Here is a 25,861-nt window from a genome sequence, read left to right on the forward strand (position 1 = left end):
CAATTGTTGTAAGAAAAAGCTTATTAAAATTTATCAAATATTTAAATCTCGTGAAAGACAAATTTATTATACGTAAAACTTGTGAAATGACAACTGACTTAACGTTCCTACTCGACTTCGCGATTTTGATTATCGTGTGCGCATGCACTCTCTCCCCGCTTTATCACACATATTCGAACTATCTTTGATAGAATATACAGTACATATCTTCTATCTTTGATAGAATATACAGATATTTCCTATCTTTTCACAAATAGTAATCTTGATTATCTCCGCGATATGGTATTCGATACGATAGTGTCGCTGTTTACGAGACGTAATGCGATCATCGAGCCCTCCCACGTAATATATATACGGCAAAATCTTATCTGTATAGTGAATTACCAAGTCACATAACGTCAGCTATTTAGTAGAATGCACTGAAGTGTACGGTGCGCACCGACTCTCTTATATCGCGCGCGTAGTAATCTTTTTCTTTTTTTTTTTTTTTTACGATTTCGGAAATGACTGCTCGAGGTAAAAGCTCTGATATGTGCCATTCAGAGAGCATAGATGGGAACGCTTGTAAAGTGAAGGACTCTGATAAAAATGGGACGGAAAATTATCGCGATAATGATACGTTGAGGAAAGACTCGACGAAGTTTTTCGTTAAATATCGCGATCGGGTTTACAATATTTCCAATTTTTTGAATTATCATCCCGGTGGAAAAAGTACGCTCGTACGTTTCAAGGATCAAATCCTGGATGAGGAACTAGCAAAAAATCCTCACTCTAAATCCGCCTACTATCTTCTCGAGGAGTTTGCTGTCCAGCATCAAGAGAGATATAATGAATGCGAAGTGAGTGATTTGTAAATGAGAAATAACAGAACATTTATATTACAAAAAATAAATAATTATATGCGTACGTTATATCACACGTGCGGACCTTGATGTCTTTATTGATATCCATTTTAAATTATCTATAATTTGCATCGAGTGTCAGTAGATGTGACTCTATTTATAATTTAATACCATTATGCCATTATGCCATGTGTTTTGTATGCGTGAGTTTTAATGTATATTACAAAAGACACGGGTGAAGTATGATAATTTTCGTAGCTCTTAAGTAAAACATTTTAGTTAAATTAAAAAAACCTACTTGTACATTTTGATACAAAAGATCGTCCAAAAAATAAAAAAAAAAAAAATAATCATTATTAATTGTAACAAAGAAAACATTTATCAAATTATATATTATGATGAAGAATATTCCTTCTATAAGCTAAAAATAAAATAATATTTTACATTGCTTGTCAAATAATTTGCACGTAACATGTGAAATCTATCTAGAAGGATTGGTTTATCTCCAAGTTTATCTCATTTCTACGAAACGTACATTCACGATATATAGATAAGAAAATATTGAGATAAGTTCATATAAAATCGCACATATTTGATTTCGCAATATCGTAAAGTTATTTTTATAATATTCAAACGCTTATAACAAATTAATAAAAAACGCACGCTGAAAAGATGAAAATGATCGTGCGTCAAATAAATCATAATTTTTTTACCAAACTGATGCTTATGAAATCTTTATTTCAGAATCTGATAAACTGGAAGGCGCCAATCCTGTGGCAAGTGGGCTTTATGGGCGATCGATACTGGGAATGGGTAAATCTTCCAGTAGACCGACCTATTCGATACTTCCAATCAGAAATTTTAGAAATATTGTCGGTAACACCATGGTATATCTTACCAATTGTTTGGTTACCCATAATTGCATATTTTCTTTATATGGGTTGTGTATCAAAAATTTCGACAAATATTGGTAATTCAGATCGTAATATTTACAGAAATTTATTTAAAGGAATAATAAAGTAACACCGCACAAAGTTTGATTTAAACGTGTTTTGCGCAAGTTTCAATATCACGCAACACATACATAAAAGATCTTTTCAGCAATCACGATGCAAAATATTTTACCGTCATTCGTTTTTGGAATATTTATCTGGACCGTTGTGGAATATTTTGTTCATCGAAAAGTATTTCACTTTCAACCGCCGCATAATTCGAAGTTACTGATTACTCTGCACTTCTTATTCCATGGAAGCCATCATAAAGTAAAATCCGCGGACGCTCATTTGATATTTTAAGCATATATTAATTTTATCTATTATAAATCAGATTTATATCAATAGGCGCCATTAGATGAACGAAGATTAGTATTTCCGCCGACATTCAGTGTATTTGCGGCGGCAATTATTTGGCAACTTTATAAGGCCGTATTCCCGCTAACTGTAGTTTATCTTATCGCCGCTGGTACTATGACGGGTATTTAAATATTTATAAATTTTTATTTTATTAAAATATACATTATATCAAAATTAATAAGTTGCGTAACCGAATGTCTTTATTTTACAGGATATCTGTGTTACGATTTGATACACTATTACTTGCATAATGGTGCACCAAAAGCTGGATCATATCTATACACCATGAAAAGAAGACACAATTATCATCACTTTGTACACCATGATCAAGGTAATTAATTGAAATTACTGTTAATATACAAGAAATTAATAACTCTATTATCTCTTACAGGATTTGGAGTTACCAGTGAATTGTGGGATCGATTATTCAAAACGAGTTTAAGTTTGCGAAAATTAAAAGAACCTTTAAAATGGTGAAGTGACAATGAAGAAACTGCCACAATATTTATATTTATTGATATAATATTCATTTGATCAATTTTTATTGTATAAATAATAACTTATTTATAATATAATCACAATTATAAGTACATAATATCTTTTACAAATAATTGCGCCTTGTATAAACTTAACTTAATAAGTCTCAGTTCCATCGCTTTAAGTACATAAATCGATAAGAGATTCATTAGAGTTTTATAGCATATTTAAGTAATTAAATAGTAAGTTTTTAAGATAATACACTAATATAGAGAGTCGTAAAATAAAATATTGACAAATTTGTATTTTGACAGCTTTGCATTTATATTCACTTGATTAAATAAATGTTATACTAAAGGCTTTGGACCAGCAAAGTTGGTATCTTAAGTACATAACTCATGGTATCTATTATTCCATGATATCCATTTATCCATTTCACGCCTAATATCACATACATCCAAAGTTAACAAAAAAAAAAAAAAATACATGTACAATTGTTATTGAGATCTCAAAGCACATCCATATTGCGGCATTTCGCCATTGTTAAATACATTATACCTGAGTACGAAATTCACAAAGGACTCATATATTGCAACTACCTTAATGTTTATACAATGCCATTGAATTGTCATGCATCACTGTGCTTCGGTTTTGACAGTCTTTCTACCCATACTTAGTTGTGAAAATGTACTTTTATTAGTGGGAGGGTTCAGCTTGGATGATAAATATACAAATGCCTCGAACAGGGTAGACCTATCCATGACATTTACCTCGTAATGCTTAATCTTTTCTCTAGTGCACCAGTTAGTCGCTTTACTCGCAGTGTTTTCTAAATTATTCAGCACGGCATCGGTTTTCGTTGTCCGATTGCCGATTACAATCACAGTTATCTCCTTCTTATCCTTATTCTTATCGATGTCCTTTTTGAGCGGAAAGAGCACGTCGAGAGACTCAGGTTTGCCAGTGTCGTATACCAGGACATACCCGTCAGCGAAGCCAAGGTAGTGTCGTGGAAGCTGCTGATTGTTTACATTGCTCTGTAAAGATTCAAGTCCAGCTGTGTCGTAGAACCTGACTTTCTCCTTTGTGCCACGATCAGTCTCAATGTTGGCGACATAAATGTCCTCGATTGTGGGATGGATTTCCTGCGATCGAGATTAGAATTTCAACATTAGGATCCTGTACACTTATCATAGCGATATAACCTAAGCGCATACCTTCTTCGCGCTGATATTTCCATAAATGAGCTGCTCCAGTAGGGCGGTCTTGCCGACTTCTTTCATCCCACAAACGACTACCCTAGTAGTCTTCCCCATATCCGGATCTTCGTTACGTATCGACTCTCTCGCGTAGCGATGACATTAGAATCGTCTGGCACCTCTTCACCTGATGGTTGTCCCGTTGCGTCAAGTGCGCGTGGGAATCATTTCCTGCGTGGAAACACACATGCCAAATGCTCACAGCTGAGCTGCGTGCTCTTCATTATCTACCAGCGAGAAGTCTCTTTATATTATAACCGGAGAGAAGCCTGAGAGTGGTAAAGACGGACGGATATGGACACGACTGTCCGTCTTTATCACTCTTGCGTCTAGCACGAAAGAGAACCACAAAATCGTACACATTACCTACCTGCGAATAAGATTACAATTAAAACGCAGTCATGATCACTTTCAGGCTTCTTTCTGTTATAACATCCCAAACGATACAGATTGTTATGAGCTCAAAGAGAAAATTCCTTTCCGGTAATTCAAAAAGGATTTTATAGAAGTGTACATTTTATAACTTTTGTGAAGTTAAATCAAAATTGCTCTGAAAAAAATTCTTTTTCTATTCGTAATTAATTCGAAAAAAATAAATCACTCATAGCACGCGAATAGTACATGACAGTATCGATAGATGGATGTAGCTGAGTTTATTTCTCATAATTAAAAATTGTACAGGTAGAATAAAAGGCACTATATTATAACATTTTTAAACCATGCTCTGATGAAAAAAGGATAAAATGATAAGATAATAGATTTCTTAGAATCACGATCTTCCTGTTCCGAGTTCGCTGTCAAATGACAACTGTGAGAACAAACGTATGATTATAAAAAATATAAGTAACAAATAATATGAATAATATAAATATCACATATTTTTTATAGACTATAAGACATAAACATATGACAATAATTGATCATAAAGATTATAATAAAATATTACATATCCATATGTACATTGATTTGTACATTTTATTATTTTATCTCTTTGGACAAAATGTTTGCGCATATAGTATTACGGCAGATGCAATTATTTTCTTTGCAAAATGAACAGAATGATATTATCCCAGTCAGCATAATGTAGAATATAGGTAGACTGGCAACAAATTTGAGAAAATGTTAGTCGATTGAGCTCATTTCGCATTCTTTTTACGTTTTCTTAACAAAATCTGTTAACATTCTAGTCAACAGACTAACAACACAAAATCAAGCAGATTGTTAAAATCTATCGGCAGATTGCAGAGTCTGCTTGATTTCTGATTTCAATCTGTTATTAAATTGTGTTGTACACAGATCCTGTTCAATTCTTGCTGCCAATCTGTCGGCCGGTTAGCAGGCTCTGCTTAATTTCTGCTGCCAGTCTGCTGGCAAGTAACAGATTCTGTCATATTTCTAGTAGCAATTCGCCAATATCAATGAATATGAATATTACAGAATCTGTTGTCTTCCTAGCATCAGAAATTTTTTTAGCATATTAGCAGACTCTGTACATAATTTGTCTCTTCATATTCGGTTGTCGGCCCATATGTACATATAAGAATAAAGAATAAGAATAAATTGTAACGATTATCAACATCGATGTCAATATCTTTTGTAGAAACATTACTAATGATTAGTCTATTAAATAACACTGTGATCTATTTTGCGCTATTGAAAGGAGATAACCGGGATATCCCGGAAGAGTACATTTTGATGTCTTATCAAAATTTTAAGGCGTTATGTATTTTACATAGAGCAATCTTATACCTAGTTTTTGTTATTCTTAAAAGATTTCCTAAATCATCAATGTAATAACAAATCTTTATGAGATTAAATTTAATCAAGAAATGATTTCTTGAATATATTCAAAAAATGATAAAAAATACTATAAGTAAATTATTAGTAATTATTAGCAATACTTAATCCTGTCCAATCGTATAATGCTGCGAATATACCTATTGTCTGTTATAACAGATTGCAAATCTAATTTTAATAAACTGTTATAAACATTGTTGTGTGTTGCAAATAGACAACAACACTGAAAACTGGATTTAATATAAAAGTTGAAATAAAACTTTTAAATATTTTTAATAAAAGATAAATTTTATTTAGAAATTTATTAATATTATTTTTAAAATCTTATAATTTAAAACAAATAAAAATTTTCACTGAAGTTAATAAAATAGTGAAGGTTAATAAAATAGTGAAGGTTAATAAAATATTTATAACATTTGATCGAAACATTATATTATCACATTAAAATACATGTTAAAGTAATAGTGATAAGCATGTTTAAATTTATATTACATTTTAACTTACATGCTCCTTTACATGCTATGTATGTTTAAAATTTTTAATGTTTTGAATGCAATATTATTTATTATAGTTCTATTTAGAATTTTTAATTCAATTGAATGAATTGTTACATGTTGAGGTTTACATCTTTCCTACTAATCATTTTGTTACAGCGTGTTACGTCAATTTTACAGCCAGGTATGACACCAATATAAAATTGTGATAAATGTGACGTGTATTATACATATATGCATGTATACATATATTACACACATATACATATATTACATATGCACATATATTACGAGTGATTCGTGCTATTTGCCGCTTGAAGAAAACAATTCCTCTAGGAATGATGATCGCCGGGCTAATACGGTGATTTTAGAAAGTTTAAAAAATAATAACTCTATAATTATCGCGGAAATTGCAAAATGATAGAGGGCTTTTCTACTCAGTTTTACCAGCTCTACCTACCCAGATGACCAATACCCCGGACCGGACCGGACATCCCATATATACAAAGTAAATCTTAATGGATGTTCCAACCTTTTACCGTAGAATGAGTTACCGACTGTAATCCATTTTCGATCCATGATACGGAAACTGCTCGGATCGAATATATTTTACAAATATATTTCTTATGGAAAAATTGCATAAATTTTTTATTATATTTATATTTATATAAAAATATTGTGCAAAATACTTTTTTTATATAGGAAAATATAATTATGCAATTTTTCTATAAGAAGTATATTTGTAAAATATATTTGATCCAAGCAGTTATCATCATGGGTCGAAAATGGACTATAATCGGTAATTCTTTCCATGGTAAAAGGTTGACACACAGGGCATCTTAATGGTGTGCCAACCAAAATATGTGCCAATGATATAATATATAAAGTTACGTTAGCAACAATATTTAATATATATATATATTTTTTTTTTAAATATTACACGTAAATTTTATATATTATATCATTTGCATTGTGTCAATAAACATTTTCAAATTTAAGATTTTGAATATTATTGATAACTGACAATAAAGAAAAATAATTAATAGGTTATATATAATTATAAATAAATTATGAAAATTTATTTTTAAAATATTAGAGCATATAATATTATATATAGACACATATATAATATTATCAAATGTCGAGTTATTTAGTTTTCAAAAACCTCTCGAAGAAAGAAACATGTTTCTGGATTTCGAATAGTCGTTTTCCTATCTTTTGATGAATGTACGAAATTTCTTTAAGAGAAACATTAGGAAACACAGAATTTTTCACCTGAAACATACACATACACATACATAGAATATGTTACGTTTATTGTCACTATATAATTTATTATTGTAGCATATATGAAAGCCAATATTTATTCAGAAGATGAATATCTCATATTCATCCAGAAAACGAAAGTACTGTTGGAAATAATATATTGAAAAGAAAATCATTAATCCAAAAATATGTTGTCAATGAAAGCTTTAAGAAAAAGAAATTGATCAGCGCAAAAGAAAATAAAAAAATAAATTATAAAAAAATAATCGAAATATTCATATTCATATCTCTAATACCATGTTATATTATAATCTTTTGTTATATTATATGTTATATTATAATCTTTTTTAATATTTTTAATATTTAATAATCTTTTTCTCTCTTTTCTTCTTTCTCTCTTTTAAAGATGGTATACTACATATACATATAAAAGTTACCTTATCAAGTTGCTCTTCAGAATATATATGATTAATAATGTCTATAATTCCTGCGATTACACCGATTTCTCTGTAAAAACAAAACAGATGTATAATTACTATAACAAAGAAAATTTTATGAACTAATATATATTTAAAAAGAAGATATTATTACATAGGTATTAAATTTGCAAAATTTTTTAAAATGTAATTGAATATGTAATTATTTTTCAATTGTTTTGCAAAAATTGAATGTAAAGCTGTAATGCGATCTTCTATCCTATTCAAATGTCTGATTTTTTCGATGTATTCATAAATGATATAATGATCTTTAGAGCACGCTAAAAATTCTATAATCTCTTTATCAGTTTTAGCTATTTCAAATACTCTGTTCCAAGTATGACTGTCCGCTATTTGTAATCCTTTACAATATGTCCATGACTTCCAGTATGGTAAAACACTAAAATATTTAATAAAATAGGAATTAATGTATTTTATGACACAACTCAGTATTTGAATACTATCTAAATTTGCAAATAATAAATATTTTTTCACATCACAACCTCTTCAAAATAAAGGATAGTTTGATCAATCTCGGATCAAATCGAGAAAGATGTAAGAAAATAATAAGAAGTATAAATCACAATTCGGGCGAAACTAAAAACAATAAAATGAAAAATCCATGTTCGCATCTGGAATCTATCAATGACAAGCTACGCGTTTTTTTTTATAGAGCCATGTGTCATCTCAATAATTTAATATTTATTACCTAATATATATAGTAATAAAAATACTATGTATATTATATATAATATTATATATATTTTTTAAATGCTTATTATATTTATAGGACTTATTAAATTATACATATGTATATATTTTTCAAATGCTTATCATATTTTGGACTAGAGAAATGATAATTGTATAAAATATTACCCTTTATAATCAGACTCAGATAAAGACTCATTCAGATGTGCCTTTAATGTGACAACGGCAGTATATTTACATACATGAGAATCTAAAATGCATGCCCATTTTGCGGCCTCTTGTCTTAAAGATTTATTAAACGCAGTATCATGAATCGATTCATCATAAGTTAGGTATTCCAGAACAGAATCAAAGAGTGTCAGGAAGTGCATCTGAAAATAGACAACATAATCTTTGTAATACTTTATTATTTATTCATGAAAAAAAACGTAATGTATGAAAAATTATACATGTTAATGCAAGACATAATTTTATTTTAATTATTCATAATATATAATAATTAAATAAAAAATATTGTCTCATTTTTTTTATTTAATATCTTTATAATAAGTCACCTTTTCAAATTTTTCTTATACAAAGCTTTCAATTCATTTCATATATTTTGTTTTAAAATAAAATAATTTTATTAGATAAGACCATTTTTACATTCAGGAAATACTTAAATCACGAGTTTTTTAATTTGCAATTAATGTTTGTTATAAATCGATATGTAAAAAATTGTATGTTGAATTAAAAATCAAATGTGACATTTTTAGCATTAATATGTGGCAATCGTTTTGTATATATCAGTAAAATATTTTTGTATAAAGAATATATATATTTATAGAATAATTTTATAGAAAAATATTATTAAAAATTTAAAAATTTCTCATTTTTAAAAATCAATATTCTAAATGGAATAATATAAAAAAATATAATTAAATGTTTCTAATTATATACATTTTCAACTTTTATATTAAATTAATATTTGTCACAACACTTAAAATAATTAATCATATAATTTTTATTAAAAAAATATTTTCATACTTACCTTTACATTATTACTTTTTCGAAACGGAAGAAAACCTGATATATCTTCGATAATTTTAAATAGAGGATACCATGGTATGTAATCTGTCTCTTTTGAAAGATAAGACGTAAGTCTTTTGAAAAAAACAAAATCAAGTTTTTTTGTCGATAGAAAATAATATGCGTCATCGATGAACTGTGCACGATTTAAAGGATGTATATCAGATGAAGTTGAGTGTAGAGAGTATAAAATCTTTTCCCATAATTTCTTGTCATATTTTACACGATAGTATCCTTTTATAATAAACAATGCACAATATTATGTAAAATCTTGCTGATATGGATAATTATAGAAGTATATTAAATTTATTGATTTATACTTACCACTTTGTTGAATGTTAACAATAATCCAATGCTTTTCTTCAATATTAGGCACATTTAAAATTGGTTTGTTATGGGATAGCCACTGAGTTTGAGACTTATTGTGAGAGGTAACATACTTCACAGGTATCCATAAATTATTACAATTTGATCTACTCATATTTTGTGATAATTTTATTTCAAACAATGTTTTAGAAGATTTTAATGTCACTTCTAGTATGGGAAAATATTTCTGAATTATCCAACAATTCAACCTTTTTTCTAGGTCTATCGATCTTGTTTTACTTTTTTCAAGTATTATATGCTTCATGTATATTTCATGGAAAATATTAAGGAATTTGTTGGAAAGACTATCCACTGTATCGAAAAATGTACCCTGACTAAATTTGTAAAGATTAATAAATTTGTAAAGATTAAATGCTGTATAACAATGCTGTATAAAATTGTTTTTTGTTTATATATATATATATATATATATATATATATATTCAAATGTTAATTATATACAAGTTTTTGTTATAACATTAAAATATAGTAACTATATAGTAATAGTAAAAATATTACTCACTGCAATCTTACGTATTTACTGAGACTAATCATAAAAATATCCGTTGGTACTATTTTTGATAACATGTGTATAAAGACAGATGCTGTAACAATTAATATCATAAGAAGTATAAAATTATAAGTACATTTGTATAAAATGTAACAATTATTGTTTTCACAAGTTTATAAATGTAATTTTATAGGAAATATTAATTATTGAGTTTTAAATAATGAATGTACATACATAAACACACACAGACATACACTCGCGTGCACACACACACACACTGACTTTTTATCTTTTCGTACTATAAATACAGCAAAATAATAAGTATATATACTTATATAAGTGGATAAATTTGTTTACAATTAGATTGTAAACAAATAAATTGTTAAATAAGTTGTTAAATTTGCTTACAATTAGATTTATATATATTGTTATAATATTTGTTCAACAATATTTTGTAAGCAACTTTTTAATTGCATGTATTCAGTTTTACCTTTAACATAATGAGTAAATGGGAAAGTGGAAATAAAATATGATGATCCAATGATTTCTACAAAAGGCATATCATAATAATGATTCAAACGAAGACACTCGTGTTGAAATTGTACTACGAATAAATCCAACATTCTCGAGTCTGGTATTATCTAGAAATAATGGTTCGGTGTAATCAGTATCATTATTGTATAATTTTTTACTGTTATAATCAATATAATATAAAAATGTAATAAAATTTTTAAAAATGACATGTTATTGTAAATTTGTTATTATTTAAATTATATGAAGAAACTTGAATATCACAATGTACAATTTAAATATGTTTGTACTTTCTAACTTAGCATCTTTTTATATTCTCTATAAAAATTTGAAACATGTATTTCATGATCATTTGTTGATTACAAGAAATATAATTAATTTTTAAAAGTTTAAAGATTTTCTCTATCTTTTATATTCTTTCTTTAATTCCATTTTAACACAAAATGTATGCAAAAGTAACCTTATCGATAATCTTCATTCCTAAAAACGTGGCAACACCTTCGTTTATCCATGAATAGGATCCCCAAGATTGTCCGATCATATTGCCAAAAAACTGATATGTCATTTTGCGTGCCACTGTATGTGCCACATTCATTTTATATGCAATGGGATCTATGGTTTCATCGTACATAACAGCTGCCTCACTGAAAAAACAACATAATAATTTAATCAAATATTTTTATATTACACATATCGAGATTAATCTTGATGTTTAGTTTATTTTAAAAGAACTAAAATATTTTTAGTTATATTTACATGTTACATTTATATAATTTATATTATAAATTTTTATTTGTATGTTTACCGTACTTGTAAAAAACAAGTCTCCAACTTTCTATAGTTTCTTCTCTAAAATTCGGAATTATGATAATGTTCATATTTGATGGAAATTCGGATGGAAGCTCGGAGTTTTCTTGCAAATACAATTTGGATTTTACAGCAAAGTTTTCTTGCAAATACAATTTGGATTTTACAGCAATGTACTGCACAAATTCGAAACGCTGTTTTATATTTCGTCTTCCCCATATGTCAATGGTTTGGTCCTCGTTAAATGTGTCAGTTTCGTTAGAGATATGATCAAGATTGTGAAATACAACTCCTATAAGATGTGGGAATGTATTAATTTCGCTATAAAAATATGAACGCATGTTTTCTGTATAGGTTGTTTTAAAGATCGTGTTTGTCAAAACTTTATAATTTCCATGATGAATTATGGTAATAGCAAATTTAGCCTTAATATAACATTTATTCCAGTATGGCAATATCAGTCCAGTTCCCATTCCTTCTGAGTCAGATGCTGCGATCAACCATCTATCACATTTTAATAATAAATTATAAAATTTTAATTATTATTGAGGATTGGAGAATATTTAAATGTGATTTGCAAGATGTCATTAATATTAAATGTATATCTTTTATTACATTTTACGCTGTATATTTTCTGTAATTTCTTATATAACATAATATAAAATAATACTTATGCATTATATATTTATATATTATATACTTATGCATTATTTATACACTCAACATATTTATTATATCCAAATAATTGTCTGAATAAAGAGTATAATTGAATTAAAAATAAATAGTATTTTTTATAATAATTTTTATATATTCATGTTTGAATTTTTACATTTATACGTACACTTTAGTATTTGATGTTCGATAAAAGCTACCCATACTAATTATTGGACCGATAAATTCCATCCTTAGACGATAAGAAGTAGATGGTAAAAAATGTTGATCAAAATGGATCATAATCATTTGAGTTTCTTTATCATATATATGTATTTTTGGTTTAAAAATCACATGTTTCATTTTTTTCTTATCATCTATAGTAACACTTGTCGCTGCTTTATTTATTTTCAGATTTAATATGTTCAAACATATTGTGTTTGTTTTAGCAGTAACTTTAAAAAATGATACAAATGTACCCTCGAAAACAAAGTTGTTTTTTGCATGTTGCTTGTCAATATATGATCTAAACTTTTTATAAATAGATGTATAATTGTAGTGATCATCTTCGATAAAAGTTTTAAAGTCAATAAAGTTTTCTGATGGTATTATTAACGATTCGTTAAAATGCTGAAGTTCATTAGCGTTCAAATTATTTTTCAAATTGTTGATAGTAGCTTTTATAGCGACAAATATTAGAGTAATATTTAAAAGTTGCAATAATTCCATCGTCGTTACAAATATCTGAAATAACTATTTCCTCTATTATCTGTAAGAAAAGCATAAGATGTAATAAGATGTAATATAGAGATTCTATTATTATTATTATTATATAGTATATGAAGAGAGAGAGAGAGATAGTGTCTCGCATCAAATGCGAATTTGACAAACTCATGACTGGCAACTATAAGTACTTAAGATTTTATCGGATCTTAGAAATTACGTATTAATTACAAAAAAATGTCAAGACAGGTATAAATAAATAGAAGTTAACAGCAAACAGATATGTAACATTTAAAAATAATTTGGAAATGTAGAATAAAATATTTTTTTATAATATTTGGTACACACATATATACACGCGCGCGTACACACATATATTGCGTTTATAATTTAAAATTAAGTAAAAATTTTCACAAGAGATATGAAATTATTTTTAGACTCATGATAAAATCAGTCCCGTTGCTTATTTTGTATTTCAAAATTTAATTATGAAAAGATGTATTAATAATTTTAAATATATAAGCATCCCTAATATATTTGTCCCTAATATATTTGTTTTTCTGATCTTTTTTTATCTTTATTATAATAATTCCGTCGTATCAAAAGGATTAAAGATAAAGTTAAATAAATAATAAATTAATAAATATTCCGTTTTAAGTAAAAACGTTATTTCTTTTAAAAAAAGCATTATCAAAGTAACTCTCTGAAACAACATATTCAGAACACCAGACATTGTCTGTATGATAAATATACATTAATGACATTGAGTCCCGTTCAACGGTGGCATGCCGACAGCCAGTTCCACTATAGTGAAAAAATTAATCTAATAAATCTAATTACTTTTAAGTATCTAATATTTGTACACTACACATTTATTCGTATCCATAATCGGCGTATACGTATACTATTTAAAATTGTAGGCAATTTTCAATTTTCAAGAAACTATAATTGCGAGATAAACAAATTCAAATAAAAATAATAAAAAAGAAAAATGTCTAATTGATCAAAATATTAAAGAAATATAAGAAAATATGAAGCAAAAGTTGTTATTAAAAATTTAAAAATTCAAAAAATGCCATTTCAAATATTTCTAGAACTATAAGTTCTCGAGCAATAACGATCTGAAATCTTAAGTCTTAAAGTTTTTATCCTAATTGTTAAAATAATGATATCTCACGATCGCATGGTCGAGAAAAAATGATTTCTGATTTTTTTTACCTTTTATTCGTCTTAGTCATAGTTTACCTCGTTTACATTTCTATTAATTTGTCAGACAGATACTGGTTTTTAGAAAATAAACTTGTTGCTTCCTTACATATACAAATACATGTAACGTAATGAGGTCTGCGAGAGTCGGCTTAGGGACGAATATAGCCGAATTTCTTAGCGAATCATAGCACTCGGTGCTATTCTTGAAACATATCGCATATGAAAATTCTATAATATACATTACTATAGGATTTTCGTATGTTTCAAAAATAGTCTTGTCGCGAATTCTGCTAATGAGAGTCCCGCGCGGGAGATATAAACTAACTTTAGGTAATATTATTAAGGATTGTCATAAAAAATAATAGAGCGATTACATCTACACAGATCTCAAAAAATTACAAATTTTAAAAAACTGAAATTATTATTTTACTATTTCATTTATATTAGCAAAATTATGATAAAAATGTTATAAGAAAGAAAATTTTATTATTATATTATAATGATATTATAATAGGTACAGAATTAGTTTTGTTACTATCAAATATTACAGAAAGTATTAAATCATTTACGCAATTTTTTTCTAATTCAATTTTCTTGACATCAAATAGTTGAGTAATTTTGATAGTCTCATGTTTTGAAAAGAGTTAAATATGTGCTATATTTTATTTATATTGTTTTATTTCATATATCATATATCATATATTTTTATTTCATATTTCATATATCATATATCGTATATTCATATATCATATATTTATTTCATATATCAAAATAAGATTAATATAATATATTTTAAATATTATTGACAATTGACAATAAAAGAAAATAATTAACAAGCCATACATAATTGAAAGTATACAATAATAAATATTTATTCATAAAATATTAAAATAATATTATATATTAAAAAAAAATAAATAATATTAGCAAACTCTGATTTATCCAATTTGTAAAAGTTTTTCGAAATAAGCAATATGTTTTTCGATTTCGGACAATCGTATTTCTATTTTTTGATCAATATATGGAATAAATTCAAGAACAACAGATTTATATACAAACTTGTTTATCTGAAACACATATACATACATAGATTAGATTTATTTTAATTACATAATTTAATTATGTAACATATGAAAAATAGTGCTTAGCAATTTAGTTAGAAAACAAAAGTACCATTGAAAAAGAAATATCGAAAAAGAAAGTTACGGATTTAAAAAAAAAATGTAAATAAAAAATTTGAATGAGACGGAAAAACAATGCGACAAAAGATGGAAAAATGATAAAAGAAATTATGAAAAGTAGTAATAAAGAGAAAAATTTGTTAATATTTACATATTCTCAAATACATAAGTCTTAGTTTTACATTTCTTAGTAATATTATATTTTTAATATGTAATCAGAATACAAAAGATGTATATCATATATATTTATATGTATAACATTTACCTTGTCGAATTGCTCTTTAGAATACACATGATTAATAATGTGTGTAATTAATGCAAGCGTATTGATATTTCTATAAAAACAAATTGTTATGATATTTATTGTTTCTAATGAATAAAAATAATTTATAAAATTAAATGTTTAAACATTTTTTATATTTTTGTAATATCAAAAGGCAGCTTTCTTAATTCTAGATTGTCACAATCTGTAATTAAAAATGTAAGAAAACAATCTCATTGACAATCTTTATTGTCAAAAAAAATAGCAACATTCTCGTTTATCCATAGTTCAGATCCCCAAGCTCGTTCGATCGTATTGCCAAAGAATTGATGTGCTATTTTTCGTGTTGCTATGAATGCCAGATTTCAGTATATGTGCATAGGGATGTAAATTATAATATCTATATAGTTATGATATCTATATAAAAAAAAATATATATATATATATATTATATATAAAAAAAAATATATATATATATTATATATTATATATAATAAATATATATATATATATATATAAAAATATATATATATATTTTTTTTTATATAAATATTTTATAATATAATACATTGTTATATCTGTATAGTTTACAATTTTTATATTACAATATGTTTATTATATTTAAATTATTATTTTAAATAAATCTTAAATTGAAGTCAAATGAAAAGGAAATAAAATAATTAATATTTTATAATAATATTTAAGTCTTTAACATAAATTAAATTTATTATATTTATAAATTATATTTGTATTCTACTTACACTGTATTATTTGAATTGCGTGTCCAATATCCATTTGTGTTAATCATAATTTTGAAAGTGTATTATCAGACTGTAATTATTAAATAGTAAAAACTCATAGTCAATGTTAATGACAACTGTTTGCGTCTTATTGTCATAGATGCATTATCGATCTTATCACCTTAAAATCTTTAGAAATAAGAACTATCATTTCTATTTCATTTATTTTCAGATTTAATACGTTCAAACGTATTGTGTTGATTTTTTCAGAAACTTTAAAATATGACGTAAATGTACCATAAAAAACAAAATTTTTTGCTTGTTGTTCATCGATGTATGATTTAAATTTATTATAAACTGTATTGTTTTTTTCAAAAAATAGAGAGATATATATATCATTATCAATTGGTTCTATTAATTGTTTATTTAAAAAACCATGCATATTTACACACAAATTATTTTTTGAATTACTATCCGTAATAGCATGTACAATGAATATTAGACTAATATTTAAAAGCAATTTTAATTTTTTCATGGCCATTTCAAATATCTGTAATAATAACGTTTTTCTATTACGAGAAAGAAAAATATTAATAAGATGTAACGATTCTATTATATTATTGTGTGTGTGTGTGTGTGTGTGTGTGTGTGTGTGTGTGTGTGTGTATGCATTTACATATATATATATATATATATAGAATTCAAAATCAAGGAGAAGATATTTATAGAGCATGAAATTATTCTTCAAGTACTTATAAGATATAATCAACAAAAATTTATTTTACGTTTCAAGATATATCTTTTTTTTTACAATAGACGTATATATTAAACAAAAAAAAAGAAAAAAACAAAGCAAAATTAAATTTATTTAAATTTCTTTTCTATAATGTAATAAAGATAAAAAGGGAATAAAATCTTCACATTTTGCATATTTTTATTCTGGATATATTCTTTCTTTTTATTAAAAAATAAGCATTTATTCTTTACTTTTTCTTTCGTCAGAATAACCTAATGTAATTATAATTTTAGAGATTATTAGTTATACTTATGATTATATAAATTATTCATTTTGTACATATTTATATTTATTATCAAAAGATTTAAAGTTTAATTCACAAAGAATATTAAATATTTTTATTTTATTATCTATACATTTATTATTAAAAAGTGTGAAAAAGTGAATTTAAGAATATTATAATTACATTTATTCCTTTAATATAAAATCTGATTTTACCTGTTTTATAGAAAATAAATGGATATTCATGCATTACTTACCTTATATAGAAATTAGTTAGATTAGTAGTTAAATTAGTAGTAGATATAATTTTTTGTGATAATTATCTTGTATTGATTTCATATAAAATAATTCTAATCATAAAAATTTCTATCATAAGTAAATAATAAAAAAATCTATTCGTGCAATTATCTTTTCATGTCGAGAGATTATCACATTCTTGTAACAGTATCAGCAGTCCAAGTAATATATATACATTGTGAAAATAAACATGAATACATACCTAATTGTAACGTTATAAATTTACAAGTTAATAATAAAATAAATATTATGATTAAATATCGTGTGCAAACATGTTAAGAATACAATATAACGATCGGACTTTCTTTTCTATATTTTAAATTTAATTTTTTTTAAAAATAATTTTTTTGTAAAATGCTTAGTATAAATTAGCAAATTTAATTATTTTTAAGTATGTAATGTTTTTGTAACATTTATTTATTTATATTCATAATTGATAATGCTATTTAAAATTCTAAAAATATTTATATAATTTTTCTAGAATTCGAGATAATCAATTTTAATTAAAATGAGAAATCTCGTATTCATCAATATTCGTTAAAAAAATATAAAAAGTTATCGATATTGATTGATTGATATTAGTATTTCTATGTATTAAAAAATCAAATCAAATATGTTCTGCATTTAGATAGTTTTCTATTTTGTACATCAAGAACTATGAACTTATGGGCATCTGACAATAAAAGGAAATTATTAATAGATCTTGCATTTTAATTAAAAATAAATAAAAATTTATTTAATAAAATATTAAATTATAATGAAATATTAAAATATTATTATATTTAAATATATATATATAATATTATTTGACGCTGCGTTTCGAGGTTTATAAAAATCTTTTGAAATAGTCAACTTGTTTGTTGATTTCAGATAATCGTGTTTTTATCTTTTGATTAATATACGAAGTATCATAAAAAAAACCAGAATTATTCACAAAGTTACTTATCTGAAATTCATATGCACAAATAAGATATTATAATTACATAATTTATTCTTGTAACATATGAGAAATATAAAATTTACCTTGTCAAGTTGTTCTTTAGAATACACATAATTAATAATGTTCACAATTATTGCAATCTTATTGATTTTTCTGTAACAATAAAATTTTGGGAGTAATAAAACAAAGCAAATTTTACGAATTTAATTAATACATATTTGAAAAAGATATTGTTACCTGCGTATTAATCGAACAAAATTTTTCAATATGTAATCGAGAACGTCATTATTTTTTGATTGTCTTGCAATAATAGAATGAAAAGCAATAATATACTTTCTTTTATTCAAATGTTTCAATCTGTTTATATAATCAGTAATAATATTATACTTTTCGGAGCACGCTAAAAAGTCCAAAATCCTTTCCATTTCCTTTTCAGGTTCTGCTAAATTAAAAACGTCTATCCAAATAGTATAGTTTGCCCTTTTTAATCCATTACAGTAAGTCCATTCCTTCCACCAAGGCCAAATTCTGAAACATTTAGAAGTTAAAAGATAACTTTTATTGTCTTTTATTTTGACAATTTGTTTACTTCAACATTTAGCATTATTAGAAAAACTGTAATAATATGAAATGTTACCTATCATGTTCAGAGACAAAATTATGTTTTGCATCGAGATCACTAAATAATTGTAGAGTAGCAACAATTTTACATGTAAAAGAACCGAGTATGCATTCCCATTTTACAGCTTCTTGTCTTAAATTCATGGTAACATCAAAATCTGCATCCGATTCTACATACCCAATGAATTTCAGAAGATCTTTAAGGATTGTGCGAAAATGCTTCTAAAAACAGACAAATAATTTGTAAAAATTATTTATAAAAAATATGTGATATATAATCTTATATTAAAGATTACATGTTCGCGTAAGACATGTTTATATTTTAATTCTTTATAATTCTTTATATTATATTAATTAAAAATAATATATGTTCTTGAAATTCCTTAATTTCTTTTTATAAAATGTTAACCTTTCAAAATTTTTATCTTTTGCAATATTTTCAAATTTTATTTGACATATTTTCTTAATAAAATAATTTCACAATTCTTTCTATATTTAGAAAAATTTGTATAAATTTTTAAATCGTGCTGTAAAGATTTATTACAAAAGTTGATGAATTTATAAAAATTTATTCTAATTTAAAAATCAGATTTACAGTATTAACTTGTAACACAAATTATGTAGTAAATAATACTCTCTAATAAATGATACTTTCACATAAAAAAAAAAATATAGTTTTGAAATAATTTGTAGAATATAACATATTGGGAATTTAATAATTTTTCATTTTTAAATTTCCACATTTGATTTAAATAAAATAATGCAATTAATGCAAATACAATTAAACAGTTCTATTTACATGTTTTATTTTTATGGAACTTTTTGTTAACTTTTAATATTAAACTGATATTCGAACATAATAATTCAGCACATTTTTTATTAATAAAATGTATTACTACTTACTTTGACTTCAGTACTTTCTGGAAATGGAAAAAAACCTGATAACTGCTCCATAATTTTAATTAGAGGATACCATGATATGTAATTATTATCATTTGTTAGATAGAACGTGAGTTTTTTAAAGAAGTTAAAGTCAAGTTCGCCTTTTGAAAGAAAATAATATGCATCATCTATGAGCTGAGCACGATTAAGATGATGTATGTTATAAAATTGAGATGAGTGAAGATATTTCAAAATATTTTCCCATGATTTAGTGTCATATTTAACACGATAGAATCCTTAGGGATATAATAAACAATTAATTGTGCACAATATTATGCAAAATCTTTTTTGATTAATATAGAAGTACATTAAATGTATAAATAGTGGTTTATATTTACCAGCTTGTTGTACGTTAACAACAATCCAATGTTTACTTTCAATATCAGTTTCATATAAAATTGGTTCATGTGGAGTTAGCCAATGTTTAGGCAGAGGCTTGTTATAATCATGAGAATTCTGTGTAATATAGGTTACAGGTATCCATAAATTTTTTGGATACGATTCATTTACATCTTTTTGCAATTCTATTGTGACGTTGTTTATATAAGATTGCGTCACGTGTAGCACGGGATAACGTTTCTGCGTTAACCAACTGTCCAACTTTGTTTTATAATCAGTTGGTCGATTTTTATACATAGTTTTTTGGATTTGTTGCATAGTATTGAGAAATTCATCAAAAGCACAATTCGATGTATATATATAAGATTTATCCTGACTAAAAATTTATAAAAATTTATATTAAATGTAATATAACAAACTGCATCAAAAATATAATATTAATGATTTTATATATTTCATATATTAATTTAATTTTTAATCTATTGTTATGATATTCTTATATATTATATAATTATATATTAAAATAATTACTTACTAGAGGCTTATGTAACGACTGAGACCTAACATAAACACGTTTTTTGAAATTATTTGTGATAATATGCGTATAAAGACAGGTGCTAGAACAATTAATACCATATAAAATAATTAAATGATTGGATAAAATAAACTATTTAAGGTTTTTATAAATTTCTCAACATAATAAATTTTACAACGGACGTAATAAGTTGTAACATATTGTTACAATATTAATATTTATTAATATTTTGCAAATAACTTTTTAACTATATGTATTTAGCCTTACCTTTAACATAATAAGTAAAAGGGAAAATAGAATTAATTTCAGATGATTCATTGACTTTTGATACCAAAGGCATATCATAATAATCATTCAAACGAAGAGCTTCGTGTTGAAATTGTACTACGAATAGATCCAAAATTTTCGAATCGGGTAATATCTAAAAATAATATTTTTTTAATATAATATAAAATTAATAATATTTTTATATAATTTTTCTTGCTATTTACTAATATAATTCAGAAATATAATTAAATTATCTAATAAATAAAATTAAAATGAAATGTAATTTAATCTTTAAATCACATGGAGAAATGCTCATATATTATGCTCTTATAGCTTACATTAAACATACATGAATTTTAATATTTTTTTATATTTCACACAATATAAAATTTAAAGCATCTTAACTATTAATATTTACTGTAAGAGATACAAATAATTTATAATCATTCTTTATATTTTTCTTTATATTTTTGGAATATCAAAATTCAATTCTTTTAATAGGATTGTCATAAACTGTAATTAAATATGTAAGAAAACAACCTCATTGACAATCTTCATTGCCAAAAATGTAGCAATACCCTCATTTATCCATAAATCAGATCCCCATGCTCGTCCGATCGTATTGCCAAAGAATTGATGTGCTATTTTTCGTGCTACTGTGCATGCCATAGTTATATTGTGTGCAAAGGAATATAACTCATCATCGTAGACAACATCTGCCTCACTAAGAAACAGTAAAATAGTTTAGTTAAATGTTTAGAAAATAGAAATATCAAATTAGAAATATCGAGTTTAATGTTGATGCTTTAAATTTAAATTCTTTAAATATCTTTAGTTATTATTATATATTATTATTATTATTATTATTTGTATATATTATTATTATTTCTATAATGTTTAATATTGTAGATGTTTATATAGTTATATAGTTTATATACAATACTTGTAAAGAATGAGTCCCCGACTTTCCACATTTTCATCTAGGAAACCTGGGATTATAACAAAGTTCATGTTTGGCGAAAGTTGCGTCTTAGATAAGCTGTTTCGCAAATTGTTTATGGAATCTATAATCACTGAGCTCATTGTTTCAAGAAAGGGTACTATTTTTCTTCTGCCCCATATATTGAAGATTTGATTTTCATCGGCATCATAGAATTCGTCCGTAATATTATGAAGATTGACCAATACAACCGCGACGAGATGAGAGGATATATTAACAACTGTGTTAAAATCTATTATTTTTTTGTCATTCTCTTCATAAATAACTTTAATTTCTGTATTTGATATGGCTTTATAATTTCCATGGTACCATATAGTGATACTAAAGTTACTTTTAATATCCAGTTTGTCCCAGTACGGAAACATTTGACGAGTCTCTGTTCCATAGAAACCGGGTGTGATCAACCATCTGTGACATATTAATAATAAATTTTTAAATTTTAATCATTATCGTGGGCATACAGCATTTAAATATTAAAGAAAATTGAAATATGATTTATAAAACTTCAAGAATAGTATTTAGTACAACGTAGCGTATTTTTTTATTATATAATGTTATTGCATTATACTTTCTATAAATATAATGTTACAATAGATTGTAATATTTTTACATTTTAAGAGTTTTATATTACAATCTATTATATTTAAGTTATTGTCTAAATTGAAATCAAATGTATGAATTAATGAAAAGAAAGTAAAATAATTAGCATTTTATAATAATGTTTAAACCTTTAATATATTTATTTAAATTTATTATATTAAATATTCTACTTACACTTTATTTAAATTGCGTCTCCAATGTTTATTTGTATGGATCATAGTTCCTATAAAATTTATTTTCAAACGATAAATGTTCAATGGTAAGAAGTCATCAACAAAGGTAATAACAACTGTCTGCGTTTTATTATCGTATGTATATGTCTTCGGTTCTATTACTTTAAAATTTGTAAGACTGATAACTTTCGTCTTTGTTTCATCTATTTTCAAATTTAATACATTCAAACGTATTATGTTTGTTTTATTAGAAACTCCAAAACGTGACGTAAATATACCATAAAAAACAGAATTGTTTTTTGCTTGTTGTTCATCGATATATGATTTATACGATTTATATGTATCAGGCGATATAACATTGATAAAATTTTCAATAAACAACATCAACTCAATGTGGTTATCAAGTGGTTTAATTAATTGTCTATTTGTAGAATTATGCATACAAATTTCTGAATACAAATTATTCATTGAATCATTATCTGTAGCAGCTTTTACGACGAATATTAGACTAATATTTAGAAACAATTTTAATAATTCCATGGTAACTTCAAGTACCTGTAATAACATTTTTCTATTATGGAAAAGAAAAATACTAATGAAAGTAAGGAAGTAAATAAGGATTCTATTATATTATTTTGTGTGTGTGTGTGTGTGTGTGTGTGTGTGTGGACACACACACATTTATATACACACATACGTTTATATGTATAATTCAAAATCAAAAAGAAAGACGTTTATAGAGCATGAAATTATTCTTTAAGTACATATGACATATAATAAACAAAAATTTGTTTTACATTTCAAGATATATGGTTCTTTTTCTTATAATAGACATATATATTAAACAAGAAAAAAACAAGAAACAAAGTAAAATCAAATTTATTTAATTTTCTTTCCTATAATATATAATAAAAATAAAAAGGGAATAAAATCTTCACACATTGTATGTTTTTATTCTGGATATATTCTTTTTTTCTATTGAAAAATAACCATTTATTCTTTATTCTTTCTTTCGTCAAAATAATCTAATGTAATTACAATCTTAGATTATTAGTTATATTTATAATTATAAATTATTGATTTCATATATATTTATTATCAAAAGATTTAAAATTTAATTCACAAAAAGGATATTAAATATTTTTATTTTATTATCTATGTATTTATTATTAAACTGTGAAAGAGTAAATTTAAGAATATTATAATTACACTTATTCTTTTGATATAAAATCTGATTTCATCCATTTTATAGAAAGTATATGGATTTTTTTGTGCATCACTTACCTTACATAAAAATTGTATGTGTAGTTACGATTCTTTGATAACTCGTGATTTTATATTTATTTAGAACAGTTTGCCATAAATAGATAGTGAAAAATCTATTCGGGCGATTATAATCTTTCCACATTGAGAGATCGTCAAATTCTAGCAACAGTCCAAGTAGTCCAGGTGATAATAATACAAACATAGCATTATGAAAATAAACATGGAAAGGTTACAGATATGTTACAAGTTAACGAGATACATATATATATAGATGATGCGTCCGCGCAAGTCAAACATATAGGCCGAGTTCGGGGAGCGCGCTATTAGAACTATCGCATCATTCTATCCTTAATTTACATATAAATGAGCACAAAGATGAAATTTGATTTCAATTATAACAATAGAGTCTCCATGTCTATATTATTAACTGATTTAGCTTTTTTAAAAAATAATTTCTTCGTAAAAGGCTTAGTTTGGCAAACGCGCAATTTGGCAAATTTAATTATTTTTAAGTATATAGTGTTTTTGTAATATTTATTTATGTATGTCCAAAGTTGGTAAGCAGTTATTATTTAAAATTTTAAAAAAATTTACATAATTTAGCAGCGATTGTAATTCTGAAATAATCGATTTCAATAAAAAAATGAGAAATTTCAAATTTGTCAATTAAAATTAAATTATTAAAAAACATGTAAAAAGATATCACTATTTGAAAATCTAAAAGATATATCAGTATTTTTAATATTATATAAGATCTATTATATAAGAGCTTGAACATTAAAAATTTTAGTTCTTAAAGGCTTATAAAATAATAAAACGTAATTAAGAATAAGAAGTAAAGCAAATCATAACTTCACTATTTTACTTTAAAGAATAAGAATTTTATTTTTTCCTTATTTATGTTAACAGAAATAATGATAAAAATATTATAAAAGAAAATTTTTGCAGCATATGGTAATAATCATTCAAATGAAGAGACTCGTATCGAAATTGCACTACGAAATATTCATTTATCGTGTTATCAAGTATCTACAAGCAGAAGTTTTAATTGATATAATATAATACTATATAATAATTGTTATCGATATGATATAATTCTTTTCCTTATAATCTTAATAATTGTTATCAATATGATATAATTCT

The 25,861-nt window shown here is 25.2% G+C and overlaps 4 protein-coding genes across 6 annotated transcripts; 1 reads left to right on the forward strand and 3 right to left on the reverse strand.

Moving 5' to 3' along the window:
* Nucleotides 1-17: 17 nt before the first annotated feature.
* On the forward strand, nucleotides 18-3,066 carry Fa2h (Fatty acid 2-hydroxylase). The gene is made up of 6 exons (XM_011637459.2): nucleotides 18-839; nucleotides 1,587-1,812; nucleotides 1,944-2,104; nucleotides 2,183-2,315; nucleotides 2,406-2,525; nucleotides 2,586-3,066. The coding sequence occupies exons 1-6, from the start codon at nucleotides 504-506 to the stop codon at nucleotides 2,669-2,671; spliced, it is 1,062 nt and encodes a 353-aa protein (XP_011635761.2). The 5' UTR covers nucleotides 18-503; the 3' UTR covers nucleotides 2,672-3,066.
* On the reverse strand, nucleotides 2,689-4,200 carry kappaB-Ras (NFKB inhibitor interacting Ras like 1). The gene is made up of 2 exons (XM_011637446.3): nucleotides 3,889-4,200; nucleotides 2,689-3,816 (listed from the first exon to the last, which is right to left on the reverse strand). The coding sequence occupies exons 1-2, from the start codon at nucleotides 3,985-3,987 to the stop codon at nucleotides 3,307-3,309; spliced, it is 609 nt and encodes a 202-aa protein (XP_011635748.2). The 5' UTR covers nucleotides 3,988-4,200; the 3' UTR covers nucleotides 2,689-3,306.
* Nucleotides 4,201-6,142: 1,942 nt separating this feature from the next.
* LOC105426296 (aminopeptidase N-like) lies at nucleotides 6,143-14,705 on the reverse strand. Of its 2 annotated transcripts, XM_011637453.2 has the most exons (12): nucleotides 14,547-14,705; nucleotides 12,796-13,374; nucleotides 11,958-12,458; nucleotides 11,608-11,791; nucleotides 11,107-11,257; nucleotides 10,629-10,710; nucleotides 10,064-10,440; nucleotides 9,702-9,973; nucleotides 8,840-9,042; nucleotides 8,079-8,363; nucleotides 7,925-7,994; nucleotides 6,143-7,496 (listed from the first exon to the last, which is right to left on the reverse strand). In XM_011637453.2, the coding sequence occupies exons 2-12, from the start codon at nucleotides 13,332-13,334 to the stop codon at nucleotides 7,368-7,370; spliced, it is 2,793 nt and encodes a 930-aa protein (XP_011635755.2). In that variant the 5' UTR covers nucleotides 13,335-13,374; nucleotides 14,547-14,705; the 3' UTR covers nucleotides 6,143-7,367. The 2 variants fall into 2 exon arrangements, with proteins under 2 accessions (XP_011635755.2, XP_088937840.1); XM_089081714.1 differs by lacking the exon at nucleotides 12,796-13,374 and having other exon boundaries at nucleotides 14,547-14,686.
* A 4,038-nt stretch (nucleotides 14,706-18,743) lies between these two features.
* LOC105426295 (aminopeptidase N-like) lies at nucleotides 18,744-24,917 on the reverse strand. 2 transcript variants are annotated; one of them, XM_089081725.1, is made up of 12 exons: nucleotides 24,737-24,917; nucleotides 23,454-24,007; nucleotides 22,623-23,087; nucleotides 22,220-22,403; nucleotides 21,680-21,833; nucleotides 21,413-21,494; nucleotides 20,877-21,253; nucleotides 20,500-20,774; nucleotides 19,613-19,818; nucleotides 19,213-19,503; nucleotides 19,059-19,128; nucleotides 18,744-18,981 (listed from the first exon to the last, which is right to left on the reverse strand). In XM_089081725.1, exons 2-12 carry the CDS (start codon nucleotides 23,990-23,992, stop codon nucleotides 18,862-18,864), a joined length of 2,763 nt encoding a protein of 920 aa, XP_088937851.1. In that variant the 5' UTR covers nucleotides 23,993-24,007; nucleotides 24,737-24,917; the 3' UTR covers nucleotides 18,744-18,861. The 2 variants fall into 2 exon arrangements, with proteins under 2 accessions (XP_088937851.1, XP_088937852.1); XM_089081726.1 differs by having other exon boundaries at nucleotides 23,454-23,502; nucleotides 24,737-24,916.
* Nucleotides 24,918-25,861: the final 944 nt, after the last annotated feature.

This window comes from Pogonomyrmex barbatus, unplaced genomic scaffold, assembly GCF_055798465.1.
Source record: "Pogonomyrmex barbatus isolate J1 unplaced genomic scaffold, ASM5579846v1 scaffold5, whole genome shotgun sequence".
Taxonomy (NCBI): Eukaryota; Metazoa; Arthropoda; class Insecta; order Hymenoptera; family Formicidae; genus Pogonomyrmex; species Pogonomyrmex barbatus.